This window comes from Odontesthes bonariensis, chromosome 24 (assembly GCF_027942865.1).
Source record: "Odontesthes bonariensis isolate fOdoBon6 chromosome 24, fOdoBon6.hap1, whole genome shotgun sequence".
Classification (NCBI taxonomy): Eukaryota; Metazoa; Chordata; class Actinopteri; order Atheriniformes; family Atherinopsidae; genus Odontesthes; species Odontesthes bonariensis.
Window position 1 is genome coordinate 16,668,442 of NC_134529.1, and position 24,184 is coordinate 16,692,625.

General features: G+C 42.9%; 1 protein-coding gene across 2 annotated transcripts in view; it reads left to right on the forward strand.

Annotated features, from left to right (window-relative positions):
• The first annotated feature begins 588 nt into the window (after nt 1-588).
• Nucleotides 589-24,184, forward strand: part of LOC142374771 (estrogen-related receptor gamma-like) — a 31,089-nt gene continuing 7,493 nt past the window's right edge. The window contains exons 1-6 of one of the 2 annotated variants that reach the window (XM_075458580.1): nt 589-826; nt 14,844-15,095; nt 15,202-15,359; nt 16,326-16,442; nt 22,456-22,566; nt 23,668-23,850. In XM_075458580.1, the coding sequence (XP_075314695.1) occupies nt 14,857-15,095; nt 15,202-15,359; nt 16,326-16,442; nt 22,456-22,566; nt 23,668-23,850 (808 nt within the window). In that variant the 5' untranslated portion in view covers nt 589-826; nt 14,844-14,856. Of the gene's footprint in view, nt 827-9,126; nt 9,563-14,843; nt 15,096-15,201; nt 15,360-16,325; nt 16,443-22,455; nt 22,567-23,667; nt 23,851-24,184 lie in introns of those variants that run through there. The other variant, XM_075458579.1, reaches the window with a different exon arrangement.

Genomic DNA, 24,184 nt, shown 5'->3' on the forward strand with positions numbered 1-24,184 from the left:
GTTGGGAAAGGCGGCTTCATTTTAGTGAATTTCTTTGCTGCTCCTGTTGTGTTTTTGCAGTCTTCTCACTTCTCACACAAAGACGGGTGTAAAATGAACCTGTTAAAATACAATGCTGTACATTGAGTGCAGCCAGCCTCGGCGCTCCGCTCTGATCTTGGCATCCTTCCCATAAATGTACAGCAGGAGAACTTTCCAATGTAGTTGTTTCTGAGAACCCATGTTCACCGCTCTGCGATGCATAACCGCTCGTAAAAACATGCCCTTAAAAATATCTCCAGCTCCATCAACACATGCATCACATTCACATGCTGACTCAACATCGCTGAAATATGATGCGTGCTTTGTCTCCCTCTTTCTCCCCCCCATCTTTTGCAAGGCTGCAATAGAAAACCTCCTCTGTGTCTATGAGAATACAGGAGCGCTGTGTGTCCTCTACCCTTCCTTCAGCTCACCACGTCCCTCTGCTGTGTGTCGTCGTTCCCCCCCCACCCCCGCCGGCCCAACACACACCCATTCTCTCAAACGCACTTTCGCTCTGACATAGTCTCTCAGGACTCCCTTGCGAGCAAGCCAGGCAGGTAAACTCAGCGGCGAATCTGAGTGAGATGCTGAGGGGAGAGAAAGACGGAGAGAGGGCAATGTGTGTGTGTGTGTGTGTGTGTGTGTTTATGAATTTGTGTGTGCGCTGCTGCATCGCTGGGCTACAGAGACCGGAGGCGAAGAGAGCTGGAGCGTTTGTCCTTGAGACTGACTGACTGACTGACTGACTGACTGACTGCAGCCGCTGAGCGAAGGACCGACCAGCCAGTGGATGAAACTGACAGTGAGTACTGAGCGAAAGCGATAAGGCGAGCGAACGGGAAGAAGTAGGTGCAGGCTTCTTTCAGTTGCAGCGAACGGACTGATATGTTTTTACTCCCTTCATCTTAGAAACAGTCCAGTGTGATGTTCTCGAGGTGTGGGTGTGTGTGTAGTTGTGTGTTTCTCCAGGTGAAGGTCTCCTCTGATCCCAGGTGAACTCATCTCTCTCTGGCTTTTTATTGGCTCCCATCAATACTTCCTTTAAAGCCCTCATGTAAGACTTTTTGAGCAGTTTAGCAAATTTTAACCTCTCGGGCGATTCTGCAGCAGCGCCGGCTCTTCCTCTGTGTGTTTGCGCGTGCAGTATCAAGAGAGATGTCAGGAAATATCACTGGACATGCGTCCAGCCCTGTGCCTCCTCCCCTCTTCTGTTGACAGATCGATAGTTATGCATATATAATTGGAAGTCATCATTTATGGCAACCCTCCAAAGCGAGTCATTATCATGTGTAATCTAGCAGAAAATTACATTTTGACTGGTGTACCAGGAATTGCGGCCAGGAAACAGTGGTCTGTACTGAGCAGGCAAACTAGGGTGAGGGGATGACCAGAAGGTGGGGTCATTGGAAGAACACCCCGGAGCCTTGGGAAAGGGTTGGGGATGGAAGGAAGGAGGGAGGGAGGGAGGGAGGAAGGGTGTTACATCTTGCCGGAAAGCTGAAATGTCCCAGAGGTGCACCTCAAAGCATCTGTGTGATGAAATGATTAGGGACAGGAGGGAGTCATGGAAAGAGAGAAAGGATGGAAACAGATATGGGAAGAATGTGAAAGAAGAAGAGATGGAGGTGGAGAAGTGTGGGCTGAATACTGTCTTCCGCTCTCTGTGGAGCGAGACACTGCCGTGAGATGAGACTGGCTCACCTGTGGAGCTGCTGACAGAAGGTGTTAGGCCGAGTTAGAGGGGTGTCTAGATGGATGGGTAGATAGAGATAAAGCCAGAGGCTGAATACATAACACTGTGGTAGACTTTATTTCAAGAAAAACATGAAAGGATAGCTCTTTTGTCTCTATGTGTTTTGTGTTGATTTGTTTGGTGTAGACATGCTGACACTGAGCCAGAGGGCAAAATTTGCCACCTGTGGAGATAAAAGTGATATGATGAGAGAGGCTGCATGCTGTTTCTCTGTGTAACTGTGGGTATGTGAAAGTGTTTCTAATAGTTCATGACATCAGCATTAGGCATGAGTGGTGCTGACTCCCAGGATTCAGTGTGTGTTGGACCCGCATCAAAGGCTCTTGGGACAAGTCTGGGAACCAGGTGCTTGTGTGAGGAAGGGGGGGCGGCAGACGTGTGAAAAAGCAATATGTTACTGTAGTGTGCTAAGATTAAAGCGATTTAAACTTACATAGCCAAAAAATTAAAAATTAAAAATCAGATGATGCAACAAAATGGAGAACATGACAGCATTTCACAGAATTGCTCTAAAGAAAGCCCAACAAAGCTAAAAAGCCTCAAGAAGGTGGAGAAGAAAAAACAAAACTGAAATCTGCCATTTTCACGCATGTGAAAACACACACCAGAAAACATAAACCCAAAACACTTATCAAAGATCACAACAAAACGGACAGTGACATTTAAGGAGAGCAAACAAAATGCTCTCTGATTAGTTGCTGCATTTTGTACTTGATACACACCATATATGAACAATTAAGGGAGGAAATGAGTTTTCGGTAGAACTACTGATGAGATGTTAGGCTACACGGCCAAAGGTTCACATTCAAGAAGTCGTTTCATTGTAAACTGCAACGTAATGTGGTACGAGAGCTGTCAGGTATTTAGTAGGCTGACAAGCGCAACCTGCAAATCTGATGTTTTTTAGGCATTAGAAGATATCATGTCTCAAAAAGGGAAAGTCAAACAATTTGTCCGCGCTACTTTTTTGACCCTTCCTCTTTTCTTTAAAAACAGTTTTGACAAAGGCTCTGAGCGCTCGGTGTAAGTAAAACTGTATTGAAAAATGTACATTCCCCTTTGTACAACATTTGATCAAATATTTGCCCCAATAGGCTACGAAAAAAGCTTCGGAAAGTGCAGGTTTGCTGTGTACACAAGTCAAGAAATAGTGACTAATAGTTTGTCAGTTTTTGATACAGAAGGGACCACTGCGATTGGGACCAATTTATTTTGCCCCCTTTGGTCCTGTTTGTGTATGTGTAGCTGAGGCATCCCATTTCTTTTTGTCACTGAGGGGCAGGGGTCATGTAACCCCTAGCCCTTCTAGCTCCCTCCTGTAGGACCACCGTCAAGTCCACAGCTCTCGAAAAACAGGGTCAGAGGGACAAATTTGGATTGGCCCTTTAAGTAGATTTTTCCTTTGCCCCGTGAGTGTTAAGGAGATAAGTCCATTATTAAGGTAAATGTACTTACACATCCCTCCAAGAGCTTTGCAATCTGCACTATCTGCAGCTCTATCTTTAGAGTCCCAAGTCGGATAAAGAGAACTCCTGGGAAAACGGCAGAAATCGCAGTTGGAGGAGAATTACTGCATCTTTTTTTTATTTTTTTTATTAAATCCAAACATACACAATGCAATGAATATATGCAGAAAACATGTCAAGCAGCTGCTATACTTGGAGTTTCTTGTTTGCCACAAAGATATCAAAAGACTACACATGCAGTGGGAAAGAGAAAAGAGAGATGCCCCCGTTTTCTTTTCCTACCACAATGCAGCCCACAACATGCAGAAACAGAGGAGGATGACCAGCAGATGACCAGTTAATCCAATAGTTCTTGCTGAGAATATGAAGGGTATTTGCTTTGTTAATCCATATTATGTTGTTAGGAGAGGCTTGGTTAAATAGACTAATCACCCTAAGGCTCTCCAGATGGGCACCTGCCAGAAGACAATATGGCCTGATGACGAGGGAGAACAATGGCACATATCCGGGTAAACTTCTCCAACAGTATCTCCACAGGAGTCCTGTTGTTTCAAAGCATTATTGTGGGACATATGTAAATGTCAAAAGAAATTCTTCCACTAGGGGGCATTCCACTCAAGTTATTAGGACGTGCAAAACAATCTGTGAAGCTGCAACTGAGCTGGTTCTCTCAGTCCGTTTAGTCTCAGGTATTCATAAAAAGGGGTAAAATTAGTCCCAATGAAATCCTGCCTGCCTGAAAGCCTTCCTGTGCATATACGTTTCCCCGCAGTGACTCACTTCCTCCGCAGTGGGACTGTAGAATCTCCTGATAAGTGAAAAGCATTTGAAAAGCATTGAACCCCCTCCCCACCCCAAGGAGGAGCAGCAGCAGGTCCCAGTGGCTGTAAGTGACATTTCTATGGTTATGTCACTTTAAGCTTCTCCCAGCGGGTTTCTAAGATTTCTGCCGTGGATGTGTGGGTTTGTGTGTGTGTGTGACCTCTGATCCCTATACTGTGCACCGCAGATCAATACGAAACTGATCCTATTCCAAGTGCTCATCTGTCACTTATTTTATGCACCATTTCCCTCCCATTCATCTATTTAAAGTCATCAGACGGCAAATATAAGATATAAGATATCCCTCTTAAATTCTACAATGCAGTTTGGATTCGTCTTCCTGCTACCTTGATGTGTCTGCCCCGTTTTGTGAAAGCATTCGAGCGTCTGAGAGGCCACGTGTTGGTGCAGCAGGACGAGAGTGTTTGCACACAGTGTCAGTGGTGTTTCCCTCTGTCTCAGTAATTGACGGATGGCTAAGGGTCAGATATAAACTAAGCAGATTACCACTTGCTGGTTCTGAGGCTAATTCTAATGTGTGTGATGGGGGGTTGGACTTGATGAGTGACTGTCCGATTTTGGAAGTCGATGCGACAGATGTCGCTCGAAGCTGAGAATTGGTGGCTGTAAGTTTAGGGATGAGGAGAAAAGATGGAACTCACACACATGCAGCCTGTTTTATCTGTCCATTTCCTGTTCTTCAGATAGAAACATATCCATCTCTGATGTGTGGGGTCAATAGCTGGCAGTGTGGGGCTCTATTACGGGCAGCATCCCTCCAGAGCTGCTATTGAGCTTCTGTCTTTCAGTCAGGCTCAGCGCTGGAAAAATATTTTTGATGTTTAAATGCAGCCACGCGCGTTTGGTTTCATTTGCTGCACTCAGCTTGTTTCGATGTTTCAAAGAGCCGTCGGTTCTGGATTTAGCTTCTTTTCAAGTTGGTGTTTTCAAATTGTTTCTTCTGCTGGTGTTGTGTTTCAGCCTCTGTGTTTGTTCTCTTGTTTGGAAATGACGTATTTCCCCTTTTTTTGCAATTGATAAGTTAAAAGTAAATTTATGTCATCCAAAAGAAGGAGATTTTTTTTTTTCCAAAGACAAATCATGACGGAGAAATTCAAATGTACGATGGGGTCATTGTTTATTGACTTTCCAGAAATTAAATTTGTAAACCAGTCAGCAAATTTCTGTGAAAACAGCACAGTCTGTGCACCACAAACTGTATTTCACTTTGCAGACAGAGCTGAGGCTAATGTAAACAGGGAAGTAGCGCCACTCTTCTGGGAAACTTAGGCGATAATACTATTTGCAAACTGCCTCAAGCATCTTCTTCTGCGATAAGTTCTGGGAAAAAAAAAAGGTCTCATATGGGTTGCATTTCAGGCAGCATTTACGCAGATACTAATATACCAGTGATTTTCCAGTATCAGCAGATAATATAAGTGCAACAATATATCAGTGGACTTTTATACAGGCTAAAAGTTGGACTGGACAATATCATAATACGTGACTCAATAATTGTGCAACTTTATATCAAAGATACCTGAAAATGTATGATGTGTAATGAACTGGGAGCTTAATTTCTGAATCCACTGACAGGAAATGAATTGACAGCAATCACAGGGAAGGATTAAAAGTTTCCAGACACACCAGCAGTTCTGCTACATCTGTGATTCTCAAATATGGGTTTGGAAAAACAAACAAGCAGGTGTTTGCCGACTCTTGACACCAGCTTGGATCTTTCCGTGTAAGTTGCTTTTCTGGTTTGTCTTAATGATTGCTAAATTCAGTCTGATTTGACCTAGAGGTCTTCTTACGTGGATGGAAAATAAAATTTACTCACAAATTTTGCATGAAAGTTGCATTTGCTGACATTGTGTTGAATTTAGTCATTTTATTTAGATCACTTTTAACTGTATGCTCTGAGGAGGCAATAATCAAGTGATGGCAGCAGCCAGTGTAAAGCCACTTAGGGGATAGGAACCGTTCCGTTTTAATGACAACATAAAGTTTGCTACATGGTTTCTACATAATTATCTCACTATGGAGATGGTTTTGTGCAAAGCCTGAAGTGTATTACATTTGTTATGACCACACTCTGGTGGTGTCTGACTTTTTCTGTTTGTTTCTTTGTACTTTTATTGTTCAAATGAAAAGTTCTGCCATCAGAAATCACTCTCATCCTTTGTGGTCCTTATGTTCTTCCTCCTTTGGGTTTGAAGGAGCTTGCACTAATGGGGTGGTTAGTATGTGTGCGCGTGCGGCAACCATAATGACTGTTTCAGTTGGTTGGGAGTTTTCTTGTGGTGCATAATGAGATAAAGTTCACTCCATGCAGTCTGCTGTCTGGCCTTTATCTCAGCAACAGATTAGCGCAGGTGATTTCATTCCTGTGGAGATAGGTTCAACGGGGTTAATCTCAGAGCACGACATTGTGAGAAACAGAGAATCGAGCAATGTGAGCAGGAGAAAGACATTCTGACGCTTGTAGAGGTGTTCGAAAGTTTGTCAACCCTTCAGAGTTTTTTTTATATTGCTGCGTAGATCTGAGCGATAAATCTCGAGATGTTAACACAAGTACTTCAAGCAGACAAAGAAAACAAACCTGGTCATTTATTCACTAAGATTGTACATTTAAAAAATGGAAAAGATTACAAAACCACATTTAAAAGTTTAAAGATGAATTGCCAATTACAGACAGATTGAGTATAACTGGACAGAATTTGAGAGCATTGTTATGCTCCTCAAGGGGTGGTCAAAAACCAAACTTCAGTTCAAAGACGAGGCATGAAATAGTTTAGCCTGGCTGAGGTCACTAAGGAATCAAAGATAACTTCCAAGTTATTAAAACTTGTTAACAAAAACAAAAGAAAGCAATTTGGGTTTAAATTGTTATGTCTGGAAAAGAAAATGACCTTGTCCCATCAGTGAGACACGGTGGTGGTAGTTTCAAGGTCTGCGTCAAGTTTGCTGCCTCTATTCCTTCACAGAGACACACAAGCATGCATGCCCACACTGGCTTCCCAGCATTAACTCCACATTAAGCCACGGATTTATTGATTTATAAAGAGGAAATTTCAAGCCACAAGAAATCTCTGTGAACTGAGTCTCAAGAAAAAATGGATTATGCATCTCAATGGCAACTCTAACGCAGATCACTCTGCCAACAGACGATAGAAGATGTAAATATTTTGGTCAGGCCAAGTCAAAGTCCTGACCTTAATCCAACAGAAATGTTGTGGAGGGAGTATGCAGTTCACGTGAGATATATCCTCATTTGTTCAGTTAAGTCCTTTTGATCTACTTTAAGGATGTGTCTCATATTTACGCAAGTAGTTAAGTGTTGAGCACCCTTAGAAAATAAGAATGACCTTTTTGAAATCTCCGGTTGGGATTTTGCAGTTCTGAAAATGTGTCGAGCGTGTTTCACACCTGTGCGCTGCACTCTGCTCATGTACCCCTGCAGATCCCAGTGGAAACTTGTCCGAGTCTGATAGAACTGGAACAATGTGGTTATCCACTGTTCAGTATTCTGCAACATTACATTGACATTTACTCAGCAGGATGATTTGATACAAAGACCTAGTTCGGATTTTGACGTATTCATTTGGACTTTGGGGTGAAGCATCGTGATTTGAATTCAATCCACAGCTGTTCAGCAAGGCTCAAGAGTTCCTCAACATTTCCAAACATGCCGCAAGGTTGTATATGTGAGTTTGCAGTGAGGGAAACTCTGACAAGCCACGTGTGTTATTTTCTTTCACGAGTTAAGATGTAGTTGCCACTGGTTGCATAAGAATCACCTGAGCTTCTCTCTTTGGAGAAATTATACTATTGATCTTTGGATTGATTTGTGTAATTAAGGTTCAATTAAGGTGTAAAATGTACGTAAAAACAAAGTGCAGTGATTTGCAGATTTCATAACCAAATTGTTTGTTCACAATCAAACATTAAAAATAAATAAATAAAAAAAAGCAAATGCTGAACGTGAGACAAACTATTTCATGAAAAATATTCACTAATCCTGAATTTGATGGTAGTCTCAAAAATGTTGGGAGACAGGCAACTCTGGGCTGAAAATGTTAGAGGCACTGGAAAGAAACACCAGGCGGAACATGTTGACAACATGTGGAGCAAATTCGGATTACTGTCGGTCAAGAAAAAAATGACTAAGGCTTTAAATGGTCCATCATCTACACTGCATTATATCATTAAAATATTTCCGAGAATCTGAATTCTGAGAATCCGCACATATAGATTTATGTTAAATTGAACCTGTTCTTCCTGGACTGTCTTGTTTCTGTCAATCACACCATATTGCACCTGGTCACCTTTTTTTTTTTTTACCCCCGAGGTGGACACTACATTCCCTGCTCCTCATTTCGTTTGCACGTGTTCTTTGTGAGTGAAAACGTCAAATTAGGCACGCAACCAAGGCTGATTATCTCAGATAACAGCACTGCACACGCAGATAAGTCAGTTAAGCCTTAAGTAGAATGTGAATTGATGTCTCAGTGGGTGGATGTCCATGTATTTGTTCATACAGTGCCTGTGGAAAGCTGTTTATTTCATTTTGCAGAGTAGATATGGGACGACAATTTTCAGCTCAGGATTTGGACATGAATTTTTCTTACTCGATCAAGGAATGATTTTTTTTTCTCAGTTTGATCTACAGCTAATCAATACAATGCGAGAGAAAATCCCTTCAAACTGAATAAAAAATTGACATATTTTTTTTATCTTCCTCTGCAGAGACTGTCCAAACGCCAGCAAAGTGATTCTAAAATAGATTTCTTGGAAGTTTACGATAGCTGGATTTTAATTAATTTTTTTTACTTTCACACTCTTCCCCCTTAACAGTACATATTTAGAGGGTAGGTAGTATATCTTGTTTTTTTTTTATAAGGTTAGCATCCACACTCCCACATAGAGCTTTTCCTGACTGCTTCAACCCCTCTAAATATCCCACATCCTTTTGTCATTTCCACCTGCCCCAGCGGCTCTGGCTCTGATTGGCTCAGAGGACAGCCAATCAGCTGGCAGCGCAGTGTAGCGCGCAGGGGGTAGTGGGAGGCCATTCAGATAGTGCGGTTGGGTGTTCGCTAAAGCCCGGCTGTCTCGCTTGGAGACCCTTGTCACACGCAGCTTGTAGTCACAACAGTGCTGACTTCAAAGGCACCCGGGGGCTGTTGGTGAGAGGTGTGAGTGACAGGAAGACGCACACGCGCACACAGGGACAATGAGCGGAGCCGAGAGTGTGATACAGCAGAGGAGAGGGCAGTAGATGGACACATAAAGTTTGGAGGCACAATTAGGAGAAAGCTCTGAGAGAGGTGCAGTTTATAAAAGCTACTGAGAAGGAGGACAGAATATATCGAGTGAAGGAGGCGGACGGGAACGAACGGAACCTTTTCTCCTCTACGGGGCATGGTGGCAGAGCCCATATGGATTTAGTCGACCTTTACCTCCCAGAGTGTTTCAGCTTCCACTCTGACACAGAGTAAGTACCCTCTAAAACGCAGCAAGCCTTAAAAACTTTGTTTTAGTTCCACGTGAAGCAGCCACGGGGCTAACATTGATAAACCAGTGAGGTTGCCTAACAGATATAAGACACTGTGGGAAGTGAATGGCTAATGTTAACCACAAAATACCATTTTCAATGACAAAGAGAGGTTTCATTCACATCAGTGCAACGGTGTTAAAACCATTTGTTGTGCATTTATTTGATACCATATTATTTGTTGCCTGTTTTGAAGCATCCTCCCTAACATGATCACTTTTCAGGATAAGGGAACCGGCTCTTTTATACAGTGTTTTTCTCATTTTAGGTTTCTCTGGTGCTTGCTGCACACTGTTTCAGTACGTTACCACTCAATTAAATGCTTTGTTAAACAGTAAGTAATCATGAAATCTGTTAAATGTCAGCAACTTTGCAAAAAGAGTATTTTAAAAAAAAAAACTAAAAATAGATAAATAAAACTTTCTTTCTACCTGCACAAAACAGCGCCACTTTCAAGTAGTGTGGGAAAAATAGGGATCAAAACAACACGTTCTCAGTTTAGAGGAGTAAAAGGTGAATAATGTATAGAAAATGATCAAAAATAACTAGCTGTGCTGCCAAGTCAATACATGAATAAAGTCACACTCCAATGTGGTGTTGCACCACCTTCGCCACGACCTTCATTTCCACCCAGAGATGCCTTTTCGCCAAGATCTAGCATCGATGACTGGAGGGTCAGACCACTGCATGAAGTTATCTCCAGCAAATTCTAGAGATTCTCATCAGCTTAGTGGGGGCCAGTCCATGTGTGAAAGTGGTGTCTCATGCTCCCTGAGTCACTCTTTGACAATTTGAGTCTTATGAATCCTGGCATTGTCTTCTTGGAATATGACCTTGCCATTGGGGGGGTCTGTTGATAGAAAGACCTGACCATTTTATATATCAGTATTTAATCTAATTTTATATTTGTTTTGTGAGCTGAGGGTCACTGACTAACTAGTCTCAGTTTGGGTTGACTGGCTGGGGAAAATCTTCCCCAAACAAGGCTTATCTGAAATCCCGGGGAAAGATGTGCGAAGCAGCTGTTTGATTGCCTCCGGAGTGGCTCTTTGATTGCCTGCTTTTTGCTGTAATCGCGCAAAGAAAAGAAAGAGATCATCTTCATTATCATCACTGTTGTGCCACTCTCAGCTGCGGCATAATCAGACTACATTGAGAACACGACAAATCTCATTGAGCATTTTAGGATTTCGGGGATTGAAATTAACTTTCCGCCAGCAGCGAAAGATAACGACAATTAGGAGACAGACAGAGGGAGACATGCAGACATGTGGACGCACAGGTTGGCTGATTACTTGTGACACGGGCTGACTGATAAAGAATTGGATAGAGGACGACGAAGGCTGCAGATGATCCCCATGTGTGGCACGCTATCCAAGTCCGCAGAGCCTGTTGGTCTGAACTCCAACCTCAAGCACCTCATTTTCCGGTTACAAAGCCTGTCTAAGGCTCTTAGCTGGCTGTGGGTGTCACTGATCCCTGATCATCTCTGGCTCATTTGTGGGGGGAAAAACAAAAAGGCCAAAAACCGAGACACCCTATGACGTAAATGAAGTTGGGGTTGTTGCTGAAAGGTTGGTCAGCAGGCCTTGTGAGGTATTTGTGGCAAGATGAAGAGAATCTCTGTCGCCTTGCATTTTATTTTCACTTCCTGAAATTTGGTAGATTTGCTTGATTTTGTTTTCCTTCTTCTTTTTCCACTTGTTTTTAGCAACTTGATCGCTTACCCCTTATTTCCGGCGTTTCTTCCCTTTCTCTCTACCTCCTTCCCAGCCTTTGGGTCATTGTCTGCATTATGACTCTGCTTGTTGGAAAGAAAGTGTTGCCCTCTCTCCTTTCTTTCAGCCCCCCCTGGGTTAATGAGCCACAGGATTGCCCCTTTTCTTTCTGTCCCTCCCCAGCTTTTTCACACTCCCTCTATCTGTCTGCCTCGCTTGTGATTCCCTCCTGCCTCCCTTTTCCCTCCTCTCTTTTTGTCCTCTCCTCGTTTCACACTGCATTTTCTCCTTTGTTGCCAAGGCGCGGTGAGAGTTGTTTTAGCTACTGGGACACAAAAGGTACAATAACTTTGGAACTGCACTCAAACACACACACACATACTGTATGATTTAGCCATTTTACTCCAGACTGCAGAAGCCGCACTGACCATCCTTTGATGGGTGATTTTTGTTGAATGACACTTCCCGTATGATCACCGCACGCTAACGCCATTTAATTATGAAAGCAAAGCGGCAGCATCTAAGACCCTCCTCCGCCTCCTCCTCTCTGTGATGCATTACAGTGTGAGAGTGCAAAGTATATCTCACTCTGTACCTGTCAGAGACTTGACACAGCAATATGGACACATGTGATGGATAGCCCATAAGGCTACTGGTGTGTCACTTTAAAAGGAAACCGGAGTCTATTCACAGGGCTGTTTTTATAGTCTTCAAAGTGGATTGAAGAGTTTATAGATGCAGGGGAGTGACAGAGAAAATGGGATCAGAGTCTGAGCGCAGGTTAATGACAGACCATTGGAAGACTGGATAGGTAAATGTATTTTGACATGTCTTTAAATAGAAAAAATGTCATTTCTTTTGTTAAAGTTACAAAAAAAAAAGTCTTTAAAGTCCTTTAGCACCTTAAAGCCAACTGGTTTGATTTTATGGCTGTCAGTCACTCTCGCCATACTTATCGATGTTGCTTTGGGTGGCGCAGAGCTGTTAAACGTGCTAGTGGAGTTGGTGGAGACCAAAGCGGAGCTGAATTGAAATACATTGTTTATTTAGTGCAGCCACCCGAAAGCAGACAACAAATCTACCGGTTGATTACTGAGACTACAGAAATCCGAAAGCCTCGAAGGAGCAAAGATCATCTCTCTTGCTTAGAGGTTTGAAATATTCATATGCAGATATCTGCTTTAAAGAAGAGATAAAAGGTGAATATGACATGTATACTTGCCAGGTGACCAGAAATGGAATCAGAAACTAGAGTTAAGTAATGCTCTTTGTCTGCTGGGTGAGTAAAAACGCAACTCTGTTTCTTTTGCCTTCAGCTGGATGAAAAGTCAGCAATAGAGTTTGAGCAAGCACCGACTTAGTCGACTCAAAAAAAACTTATTAGATATTCTGCCTTCTTCGATGCCCACCGTTAAAAAAAAAAAAAAGCAGCTGCAGTGATTGCCTCCCAGCAGTTGTTTGGTCTTCCTGATGCCTCCCCCTCGTACCTTCACAGGCCTGTTCCTTACTGTGCCTCTCTGTGTTTGTGGCTTCGTAGAGGGGTCAGCAGCGCGTGGCCATGGTTTACTCAGTGGGTGGTTAAAAGCAGCCAGTGTTTTTGCCTACCAAATAACTTATGATGGGAAAGACTGATTTACATGGCAGGAAATCAGGGCAATTTGAACATCCACCTCACTGAGCCACGAGTGGAGCGGGAGAGACGCACAGCTGGGTGGATATCGTGTGTGCGAGTGTCTGTGCGTGCGGAAGAGAAGAGTGTGACAGAATGGGGAAACTGATAGACGTTTTTTTAAAAAAATTTTTATCTTAGAAGTCGGCCTGGCGACACACAGTTGCTCGCAAGTACGTGTTGGGGTGTTTATGAAGACACATGCTGTAAAATGTGTCTGTAAGCGTGTGCGCAGGGAGCTGTAGCGTGCTCCTGATCACAGGAATCTGAAGTGTTCTGTGTGTCGGGAAGTGGGAGACTGTCCAAGCTTCTTATTTTTACATCCACGCATCAAAGACTGACGCCACAATGGGAGTATGTGTGCGTTTTCAGGATGTGTTACCGTGTGTGTGTGTGTGTGTGTGTGTATAAGTGCAGATCACATGCCTAAGAGCCTACTGTGGACTTCAGCTGGTTTCAGATGGTTTTTTTTTTCTCCTCAGCATGGTGACAGAGAGTCTGCTGTGGTCACTTCTTTCTCTAATAATAGAGCCATGACACAATCTTTACCACGCAGGCCCATATTTAATTTATTATTTCATACGTGTATCTATAGATATACAACATTTATTACAGAAGGAATAGAAATGGTAGCTCTATATCTGTGTTTTTGTTCGTAGCATATTAACATAATGAGCAAAGTATGTAGTGCTTGAAACCACTTGTTGCTTTTTTAGTGCCTTAAGTAACAAATTAACCTGCAAAAGAATTAAAAAAAAAAAAAAGGAAAACGGGCAAAGAGGAATAGATAAAGGAACGAACACGGTGCTATTTCCAAAAGAAGAGCATTTGAATGTTTTCAGATAATTTAAATCAACATTCCAATGTTTATTAGAAATAGTAGCATGATATCTGATGGCTTGATCAAGAACTTCTATTGCTTTTGAGGAAAAAAAGGTGTACCAACTTTCTGACGAGGGTCACGAAAGATTGGGGAAAGTTGTTCGAAACCCATTTTTTATGGCGAACATCTTAGAAGAATTTTGGTTGGATGGCAACATGTCAGTATCCTGACTGGGAAGATACAGAAACAAATCAGACTCTCCTTTCCCAACTGTTTTTAGAACAAATTCTTGGCTTTTCATTTCATATACAAAGCCTGCCTTCTCACATTTTGCATGTTGTTTTGGACATCCGCCCAACAAACTGGTTTGAAACGGGCAGCCTTTGATCCGAGAGGATTTACATAAGATTACGAAAGACGCCGTTTATTTGTGAAGTAACACCAATTTTTTTCTTTGTATCTCCACACTTTCAAGCCTAATTTATCACCTGGCTAACTTGTAAGTAGCTCTTAACTGCTGTAGGCTGCTAGGAGTGTTTGGCCAGTGAGGAGCGACGGCCTGAGAGACACGGGGAGAGAAGACAAAGGCAACAAAAAAAAAAAAAAAACAAGAGAAAGGAAAAACAAGCCAATCATGTTTATTATTGCTGGCCTGGATATTTTCCTAAGTTTGCTTAAGCAGTCACCTCCCTTGAAAACAAAGTAGTGTAATGGAGAGCGGCTTTGCATTTGTGGGAGATTTCAAACGGCTGGTCTTGACAACACTGGGATGGATGGTTGGACTGAGGAATGAAAGGATGTGGAGACTTGTTGGGGGAGTTTTTTTTTTTTTTAACCCTTTTTGGTCGCCTTAAAGATTATTAATTCATTAGTGAGTCTTTGTTGTTGTGTTTGCAGGTGAAATTATGCGTCTGCACTAAAATAGAGAAAATGTGGCGTAACTAATGTGCTTGCAAACCCTTCTTAAATATAAACTATTCTCATCTTCCCTCTGGCCTCCCTTTTCTGCAGGCATCTGGACAGGATGTCAGTGAGGGGTTTGGACCCCACCTGTCCCCCCTCTATAAAGCGTGAGCCCTCCAGCCCCAGCCCCAGCTCTCAGGGTGACGTCAGCCCAGCCCAGCCCAGTCCGGGAAGCTCCTCCTCGGACACAAACTCCAGCTTTGGTCCCCTCGCCAAGGGCCTTCATCATAGCAATGGGCTGGACTCGATAGGCCTTCATGGCCACACTGCAGGGCTGGCCAACAATGGGGGAACAAACAGGTTGATATTAATCACACTGAATTTCTTTGTTTGATCTTATTTCAAATGGTGAATGTTGCCAGTGATATACGAGCCCATTCTTCCTCTTCTCTCCGCTTCTATCCAGGAGGTTTGAGGAGGAAGAAAGCCAGGTGAAGTGTGAATTCATGTTGGGCTCCGTGGCCAAACGGGTGTGTCTGGTGTGCGGTGATGTGGCCTCAGGCTACCACTACGGTGTGGCCTCCTGTGAGGCCTGCAAAGCCTTCTTCAAGAGGACCATCCAGGGTAAGAGAGAGAGGAAAAACACACAAAAAGGTCACACACAGGAAGACGCTCAGTTTGATAGTTTATTGTGCATGACTGATAATGAATTCCTGCATCATATAAACCTGTTTTACAAGCAGCATGGTGCAGATGGAGTTGTACCCCAAGCGTTTGTTTAGGTATAAACAAGCCCTGATCATCTATCTCACAGCCTTGGCATCCTGCCTTCAAAACTGCAGAAGGGCTTTAAATAAAGATCTGTTTGCAAACAGCTGGTTTAAAGCGCATTGTGTATACAGTCAACACGTCGGAGTTCAGGCTTTAAAGCGACGGATAGCTATAATGGTTTTTGCTGAATGTGTTCTGTATGACTTTTTGCCTTTAAAGCTGAGCATCAAAAGCATGCAGTGGGTGTCTTTTAAAGGGATTGTACTCCACTTTGGCCCAGGTCAAGTACCTGGTGGGCTTCGTCTTGTTAGGATCTGGAGAAGTTGGCTGCTGTAAGTAGGTTCAAAGGGCAGGTTTGAGCGGCTTTCACATCGGGAGAACTGACGTCTCAGTTCATGAGATACTTCCTGTTTCTAATTGAGGGTGGCAGCAGCTGAGAGTGCCTGCAGCAGGCTGAATGTCATCGGGCTTAACCGGCAACTTTGGCAAATGAGATCTGGCAAACTGGAGGAATTTTTTTTTTCCTCGCTTTGCATGAATTATGAGAACCTCTTTCAGTATATGTCTCCCATTTAATATCCACTTGTCCAATTGTTACTGTTCAAGTCATATTTAGATTGTTTCTGAAGATTTGTGACAGGAAAAAAAAGACCATTAGATATTAGGTCTATTTTAGTGCTGATATGAGCCAAAAAGTCAGGATTGCTTAGTTAGTTGAGAATCTTATCACAATTGTAGACAATAACCATCCATTGTTGCTTTATTGTTTCCCATGGAATTACATAGAATTGTTTTCTCTTCTTTCCTCTTCCCCTCCAGGTAACATTGAATACAGCTGCCCAGCGTCCAGTGAATGTGAGATCACCAAGAGGAGGAGGAAATCTTGCCAGGCCTGTCGATTTGTGAAATGTCTGGCAGTGGGCATGTTGAGAGAAGGTCAGCTGTACACTGAAAATCCCTCTTAGACTTTGGTCCAAACCCTGTTTGCGTTGCTCTTTTTGGGATTGATCAGATGGTAAACCTGGCAGAAGTTAGAATCCCATCCTTTGGACTGTTGACACAGAGAGTGAAGGGCAACACAGGCCCGGCTGCTTTTTCTCTGTTGTTCATTCCAGGAATCGGTAGCATAATTACGATCAACACTTCTCTTAATAGGCCTTTTCACACAGTGGTCGTGCCTCATCAGTGCAAAAAAGATACCCTCATTTAGCCCCTGCTGGCCCCGTTGGGCAATTGACACAGAGAAAAAAAAGACATACCGCAGAGAAGGGGATCAGCGCCCAATCATTGTGGGTTTACACAGAGCGAGCTGGCACTGTAGAATCACCTGAGTGACAACAGCATTGTTGGAAAGAGATTGTGTTCCATTGTGCCAGCTTGCCCTCAGACTTTCGGCCGGTTCTGGTCTTTGGCTACCTCGATAGCGCGCTCAGAGGCACATTAGTTGTTCACCATCATTGACCCCCACTGCTTCTTCTGTACTTACACACAGGACAGTGATGTGCAACAAAGATGCATCACTCCCAGCCTAAAGACTGTGTGAAAAGGGCTATTGTTTCATCTAATAAACCTGTGGCGGCTCAAGCTGTAGTAGTATAAAGTCCAGTGAAATCTAACACTTCTGACAGTAAAAAATGAAGCCACTCGTGCCGCTGTGATGTGTCTGTATAGCTCCGTGTGTGTGAGGTAACCACGGGACCGAACAATTCGTAGCGGGGGTACTAACTATTCAGCTGTGTCAGTCTTTGCTTCATTCTTGTCCCTTCCATTTAGTTTCTGGACGTGTGCCAGTTTGCGGAGGCGTGTTAGGAACACTGCAGCAGCTTGTGAGTTAACAGAGGCAGCTGTCAGCTGAAGTAAAACTGAGGAGACTTTTGTGAATGATTCTTGTCCAGCAAGTTAAGTTGCCTTCACAGTTCGTAGAACTCATTTACAGAATTTCCTCGGTTAAACTAAGGTCAAATGAAAAACGGAGTGCAACAAATCATATCAGTGATCAGTTTAGCGCGCATACCTACTTTCTGCAATGAAAACTTCATCCTACGTTGTCAAATATTTTAAATTACATCTTGCACACGCCGCTGATAGTGTGTGACAGCGGTCAGGTGCTCCTTCAGTCTGACTGTGTGACTGCTGCCTGGTGACATATTATTGTCCAGATTTAGAAGTGACTCAGAAAGGAAAACATTAGCGGCCTCCTACTGTACAGGCCACTTGTTGCCTTTTGTGTGCGGCCTAGAAAAGATAATACAGTGGGAAGCAGATAAAACGTGGGAGTGTGTGATAGTGAAAGCAAAGGTTATGCATTCATTTGTTTTCAGAATTAAATCCCATTTTACTAAGAAAGAGTTAATGAAGAGAGGCTTATGGCCAGTTTAGTTTATTCAAGTAGTCGACAATAATTCAGTGGCTGTCACATCAATGTCTACAAAGCAGACAGTAAAGCAGTAAACCAGACAGAAAGTAAGTTATGAAAACGGCAATGTGCCAACTGAAAAGGGCCATTACTCATTCAGTCTGTCAGGGATAAACATTTCTGTTTATAGGGCTGACTCTGTTGTTGCAGTCCAGCCAAAAAGAAAGTTGTCATTTTAATGGGTCTCAGAAAGAAGCAGAACCTGTCCTTTCACAGCATCATAAGGCTGATACCTGTTCTACTGTTCACGTTGTGGTGCTTGATCAGGAGCTGTTAGTGCTCCAGTGACCGTTTCCAGCGGTCACAGGTCTCCATTTGCAACTTTCCAGTTGAGGGATTTTAATGACTAACGGCTTCCAAGTATGGAGGCAGGAGGGCTGGTGGAGGAAGAAGAAGTCACAAGACTTTGTAACGGCATAGATAAAATCTGTTGTTACACCTTTATTTAACTCTTGCCTGTTTGATTAGGTTTTTAAATGCATATTTTTACAATGTTAGGTGGCATACTTTATTCTTCCACAGGAAGCTTATATTCCATTTTCTTGGTTACCATAGTAATATATCCTATGACACTTAAGTCATCAGCTGAGAATGTTTGGCTAAGGTCTCATGACCTCAAATTTGAACATTGAGGGCCCTCCTATGACCTCTATTGGACCATTTGCTCTGATTTTAAAACCCTATGCTAAAGAGGTGCCCTGTGCTTTAAAAGTGATCCTGACCATTGGTACATGTGTTAATTAGAGAAGGAGGTTGCTCTAAGCTGACCACGACCCCTTCACTTGTTCGTGAACTCGCCGTCTCTAGCTTCCACATGTTGAGGGATTACAGGATGTGGAAATTATTCATTAAATAAGATATGATTGCAATAAATTTGAAAAAAAAAGTCACTTTTTAGTATGCACTGCAACACAAGTGCATAAGCTTGTATTTTTTTGTCACATGCGTAGTGACATTTCATATGAATTATGGAAGCCCAGATGTTCGTGGCTTTACTCATTTTGCCACAAAACCTTTTCAATTTCAAATCAGGCGTGACTCGGCTTTTAAAACTGACTCGTGTCAACCAGAGTGTTCAGCTAAAACTGTCAGAGTGTCAGTTGTAAAAAAGTAATATGGACCAACACTGAACACATACTGTTGTCTTTACTTTGAGGGACTATCATCTTTTCAGGAATTTTTCTTTTCGCCTCCAGATAACGCGTTTACACTTTCTTTGATTGTTTGACTTGATTGTCACCCTCTCACATTTTGTGGGGTCAAATCTCTCAGCCCGTACCAATCCAATGGATTCGATCTCATGGAAATGGCGGCCAAAACTATGAAAATACGATCCCGGGTTGTAGTAAAGTTGAATGATGTTTTAATGCCACCTACTCATCTCTAAATGCACGGCAGCATTTTGTCACCGCATACAGTAAGTTATGGAGACACAGAATTATAACATGTTTACATGCGTTTGCGTAAAAGAGTGCGTTTAAACATGTCAGTCAGCAGTCGCATTGGTGCTCACACCTCTGCGTGTTTTCCCGAGTGTGTGTCCTTTTTCTAAATTAGCTGCGTTTAATAGGGCAGGGGCATCAACAGCATCCCAGTCTGCCTCTCAGCCGCCCTCCTCTCTCGACCCCCTTTGCTTTCCCTCCTTCCTCGTAAATTCCTCCAGATGCCTTGTGGGATTCCTGGACCTCCGTGAAATGCGAACTGCCCCTCGTAACTCCTGTCGTAAGCGCCCTCGTAACGCGCTTCATCGTGTCTCGTAACGCCCCTCTTCCCTGGAGAGGCCGCAGTAAACTGAGGCATAGGGAGCTGTGAGGTTTAATGGGGAGAGTCAGAGCCACATTAAATACAGAGCTAAAAGACATATAGACCCCGGCCAGGATTTGATTAAGCCCTGTTTAGTGGCTTTTTCCAAAGTTGTATGTTGCCTCTTAGGGCAGCGAAGACATGCATGTTCACAAAGTGTGAGCATGATTTTTTTAAAAATACAGTTTGTGAAGCAGATAAAAATGTGCTTTGGCATTTGTATGGTTTAATTTCCGAAGAAATGTGGGCAGTGATGTACCAATACTATTTTCAAGCACCTCCCTATGATGTCTTAAACTGTGCTCTCATATACTGTAAGCATCACCACCAGGTACTGTGTACGGCTGATGATGATCGGTATTTGTCGACAACAAACCGTTTCCTGGGAGTGTAATGCTGCAACAGTGATGTTGGTGGAGGCAGCCATAAGTACTTTTATCGCAACATCCGAGAATTCTGGGATTGTTTATGGTAAACTCATCGTGGCCTCAGAACTGGTTGAACTAGATTCTGCGTATATCCGCGCCGGGATGCTGTGGAAAGCTTCTCGCGTGAAAGTCCAAACACCCTACAAAGATGGCGAAATATGGCGATACGGTGAAAGCGGCAAAACAAGAATTGTCCTCTGAGTAGTCCGTGGGCTGTTCAGAAGAACAAGAGGAGGTGTTTGTATCTGTTTTGTTATCCACCAAAGCTATTTTTGGCCTTTCGGTTGTCAGCACATTCCGCTGTGAAATGTTACCCTGAGTCCGGATGTAGAGGTCTGTCCCATTTTAATACAAACAAATGTGCTTTGCAAACAAACCTCAAACCTATCTGTCAATGCAAAATTATATCTAAGAAACAGGAAATCGTTGCCAGTCTTATCCACGCTCGCCCCTAAAGACATAAACTCTGGGCAAAGGACTGATATTAGACAAAGAACCACCCTCTTCTTTTGTACTACACTCTTTATGTTTTCGCAGCTTTGGTGATTTTTAATATTCTGAAAACAGATTTCCTCTTTCATCTGGTACACTTTTCAGTTTGGATTTTCCATATATTGTTTTTGACCCCTGAAAAAGAAAGGTGAATTAGTGTGACATTTATTTGATTGTTATTCCCCACGTTTTGAATATATTGCAATGATATTGTAATTGTCCATGCTTCTCGCCCCACTAATTGTGTAGTGGAAATCTAATATCAAGATCCTGTTTTTTTTGCACATTTTGTGGAGGCTGCACAACCACATTTGTGTCCCCGGTTTCACAGTGAAGTCAGCTAACGTGTGGCCGTCATAAAGTCCACATCAGAGCATTTTTGCATCTGTTGATTTCACAGTGCGACTGCCCCTTAGCCCTCACACAGTTGGTGGGAGCGCGCTTCAAAGTCAGCGAGTCTGCAGGTATGAAGATGGGGATTTAACCATAGATAAACGGAAGGAGACACAGACCTGCAGAAATGGAAAGCAGTTCAAGAAAGAGGAAAAAAAAGATCAACTAACATGCATGACAGTGACACTTTGTCATTTAGTTCGATCAATCCATCATCTCTTCCATTTAATCTATCTCCGTTCATGGGACATTATGTTAAAAAGCAAAGATTCTATAAGATTATATTGAATTATATGTTATGGTAATTGCATACCTATAAAATGAGACAAAATAGCTTTACAAACCAATGGCACGGAACCGATAAAACCTCTCCACACATTTTCCACGCCTGATTAAGAAGACCCTGTGCCATTTATTGTTCTTAATATTGGTGCGTGCTTTCCATAAATATGGCCACAAGTCAGAATTAGAACAGCAGGCTGCAGGTTCAAAGGGATGGAGTTTTAGTAGGAGGTGTCAAGAGGAGAAATAATACCCTCCGCGTGTTTACCGCAGATGCCATTATAGAGCTATTCTGGGCCACTATGGCTATTTACACTATACTGGCCAAGTAACCCAACACCACTACTGCAGGCTTCCTGAGTCACATACTCACCACCTGAATAAAGCATTTTCTGTGCAGATGGTGGTTGACATTCATGATATGTTTCTCCTCCGTGACTGCTATCAGCCCCTCCTCATCTAACGGTCCACTTTGCACACACACACGCACGCACGCACACACACACACACACACACACACACACACACACACACACCCCTATATCCCCATTGTCATGGTGACAAGGTTGCACCGTTGCTTGTTAAGTTGAGCATTTGTCACTGGCTGCTCTAAAGTCGTTGGGTGTCGTGTTTCAGAATGCGTGCTGCCCAGCCAGCATTGGACTTTCCCTGTCCAGTCTCCTTGGGGTCGACAGTACATATGTGCTGAGGACTGGCCGGCGTGCCGATAGTTTACTGGGTTTAACACGGTGCTTTTTCTGATGGCGGACTTGTTTGAAAGTCTAGTCAATGTCAATTACTTATAAGAAACATCATTGTAATAAACTGACTCCAGAACGGATGTCTATATATATATATATATATATATATATATATATATATATATATATATATATATATATATATATGTAAAGTTGTTTGAGGTCTGTTATTTCATTTCCAAAATCCAATGTTCTTTAACCTTTAATTAGAATAACTTTGATTTAATTCTTACTTTATAATCTCACAATCTAAAAAACCCTTTCCTAAAATCATTACATCAGGCAAGGCTGTTTTTGCTTGCTTCTGTTCATTCAAGTCGCTGTGATATATGACGCCTTCGTTAATACTTAATCCTGTGATTTGGTGTACGCAGGTGTGCGTCTGGACCGGGTTCGAGGTGGCAGACAAAAGTACAAGAGGAGAATAGACGCAGAGAACAGCCCGTATCTGCACCCGCAGAACACCTTGCCACAGAAAAAAACATGTACGTACAAATCACAGAGAGGTACTCGTTCTCGATGGATTTCTTTATTTTGAGTGTGAGCGGGTTGTAGTCTGAGAGTTTACAAGTTACTCTTTTCCATTCAAAACGAGCCAATATCACAGGACAAGTGCTGTCTCGAACTTAAGTGCATGGCAATTTTGTCAAATGATGAAAAATGTTGAGGGGAGAAAAATGAATCATAACTTTAGCAGTGGAGAAAAACAGCTTTGAAATGGCTCAAAGTGACACATAGACATGGAAAATCAATAGGATGAGAGTAAGAGCAGATGTAAGCTAGACAGATGTAAAGAGCTAACACCAGGTAACACAATTTCACAAATATGCTATCAAGCCCATTTTAGCCCATGCTATCAAGACATTTTTCAGTGTTCGGTTCCAAGTGGCTTTAAGTAGCTGGCAACACTGGCTTTAACCGATCAGAGCAGCAAAACATGGAATGTAGTGCTGGGAGGTTGAAGAAGCAGTTCATATCGTAATGACCATTCTAAATCAATGGCAGCCATCTTAGTTACTTTTACTGAAGTGCCTAAATGGTGCTTCTCTGTACAATCAGGTGTCAAACCCACCTCATTTAGACAAACTGTTGTGACTCAGCTGAGCCTAACTCTCCTATAACCACTGATGTCAGCGGGTCTACCGTGGTGAAAACACCTCTGACCTCTCACTGCTCAGACATAATCTTTCTGCAGGTGTCCTGGGGTCTCATGCAATGGATTCATTGGGCTCTGTGGCTCGCAGAGGGAGGCCTCTGTAGATCGAGCTGGTTTCAGTACATCTTACGGATGTTGGTCAGGTTGACGTCTGCAGAGTTTTGAATCCAGTTCAGTGCCTTCAGCTCTTTGCTGCAGCTTTTTTGTAGTGTGTCACAGTTGAGGAGAGCCTTTGTCATAATTAATGATGTCTGTGACTGTTTCTTATTTTAGTTATTGGTTGTGTTTGATGTGTGTCTTTGCTTTGTCTTTTCTTTCCGCCTCTTGTGACTTTTTCAAAGGAGTCCGTAATCTCGCCGAGATTAGCTGATTGGTTAAACGGCTGTAATAATACCGGAGTAAACTGCAGTAATGATAATCTCTCTCTTAGTCTCTCTAGGTGGTGCTGTTGAGAACAAGGTGGTATCTCTGCTGCTCGTTGCCGAGCCGGAGGGCATCTTCGCCATGCCGGACCCCACAGTGCCCGAGAGCGACATCAAGGCTCTGACCACGCTGTGCGACCTGGCTGACAGAGAGTTGGTGGTTAACATCGGCTGGGCCAAACACATCCCCGGTATGATTCAGGCTGAGCCCCCCTGTCTAAATCACTCAGTTGTTCACTCACACAAGCCACCACACACATTAGGCCCACTAAGTCTTTAATCAGATAAGAGGAGGGATTGTTCTGACTTGTGGATGCCAAGACACTCACTGGCAGCCCAGAGGAGGGAGGGAGTGTTGGCTTGGCTGTGTGTTTTCTGTCAGTCATCCTCTATATATGTCTGTCTGTGTGTGTGTGTGTGAGTGTGTGTGTGTATTTATATATATATAAATATATATATATATGCTCTAAATTGCATACATGCCCTCGCTGAACAAAGTGCGTTTCCACTCCAACAAGATGACCA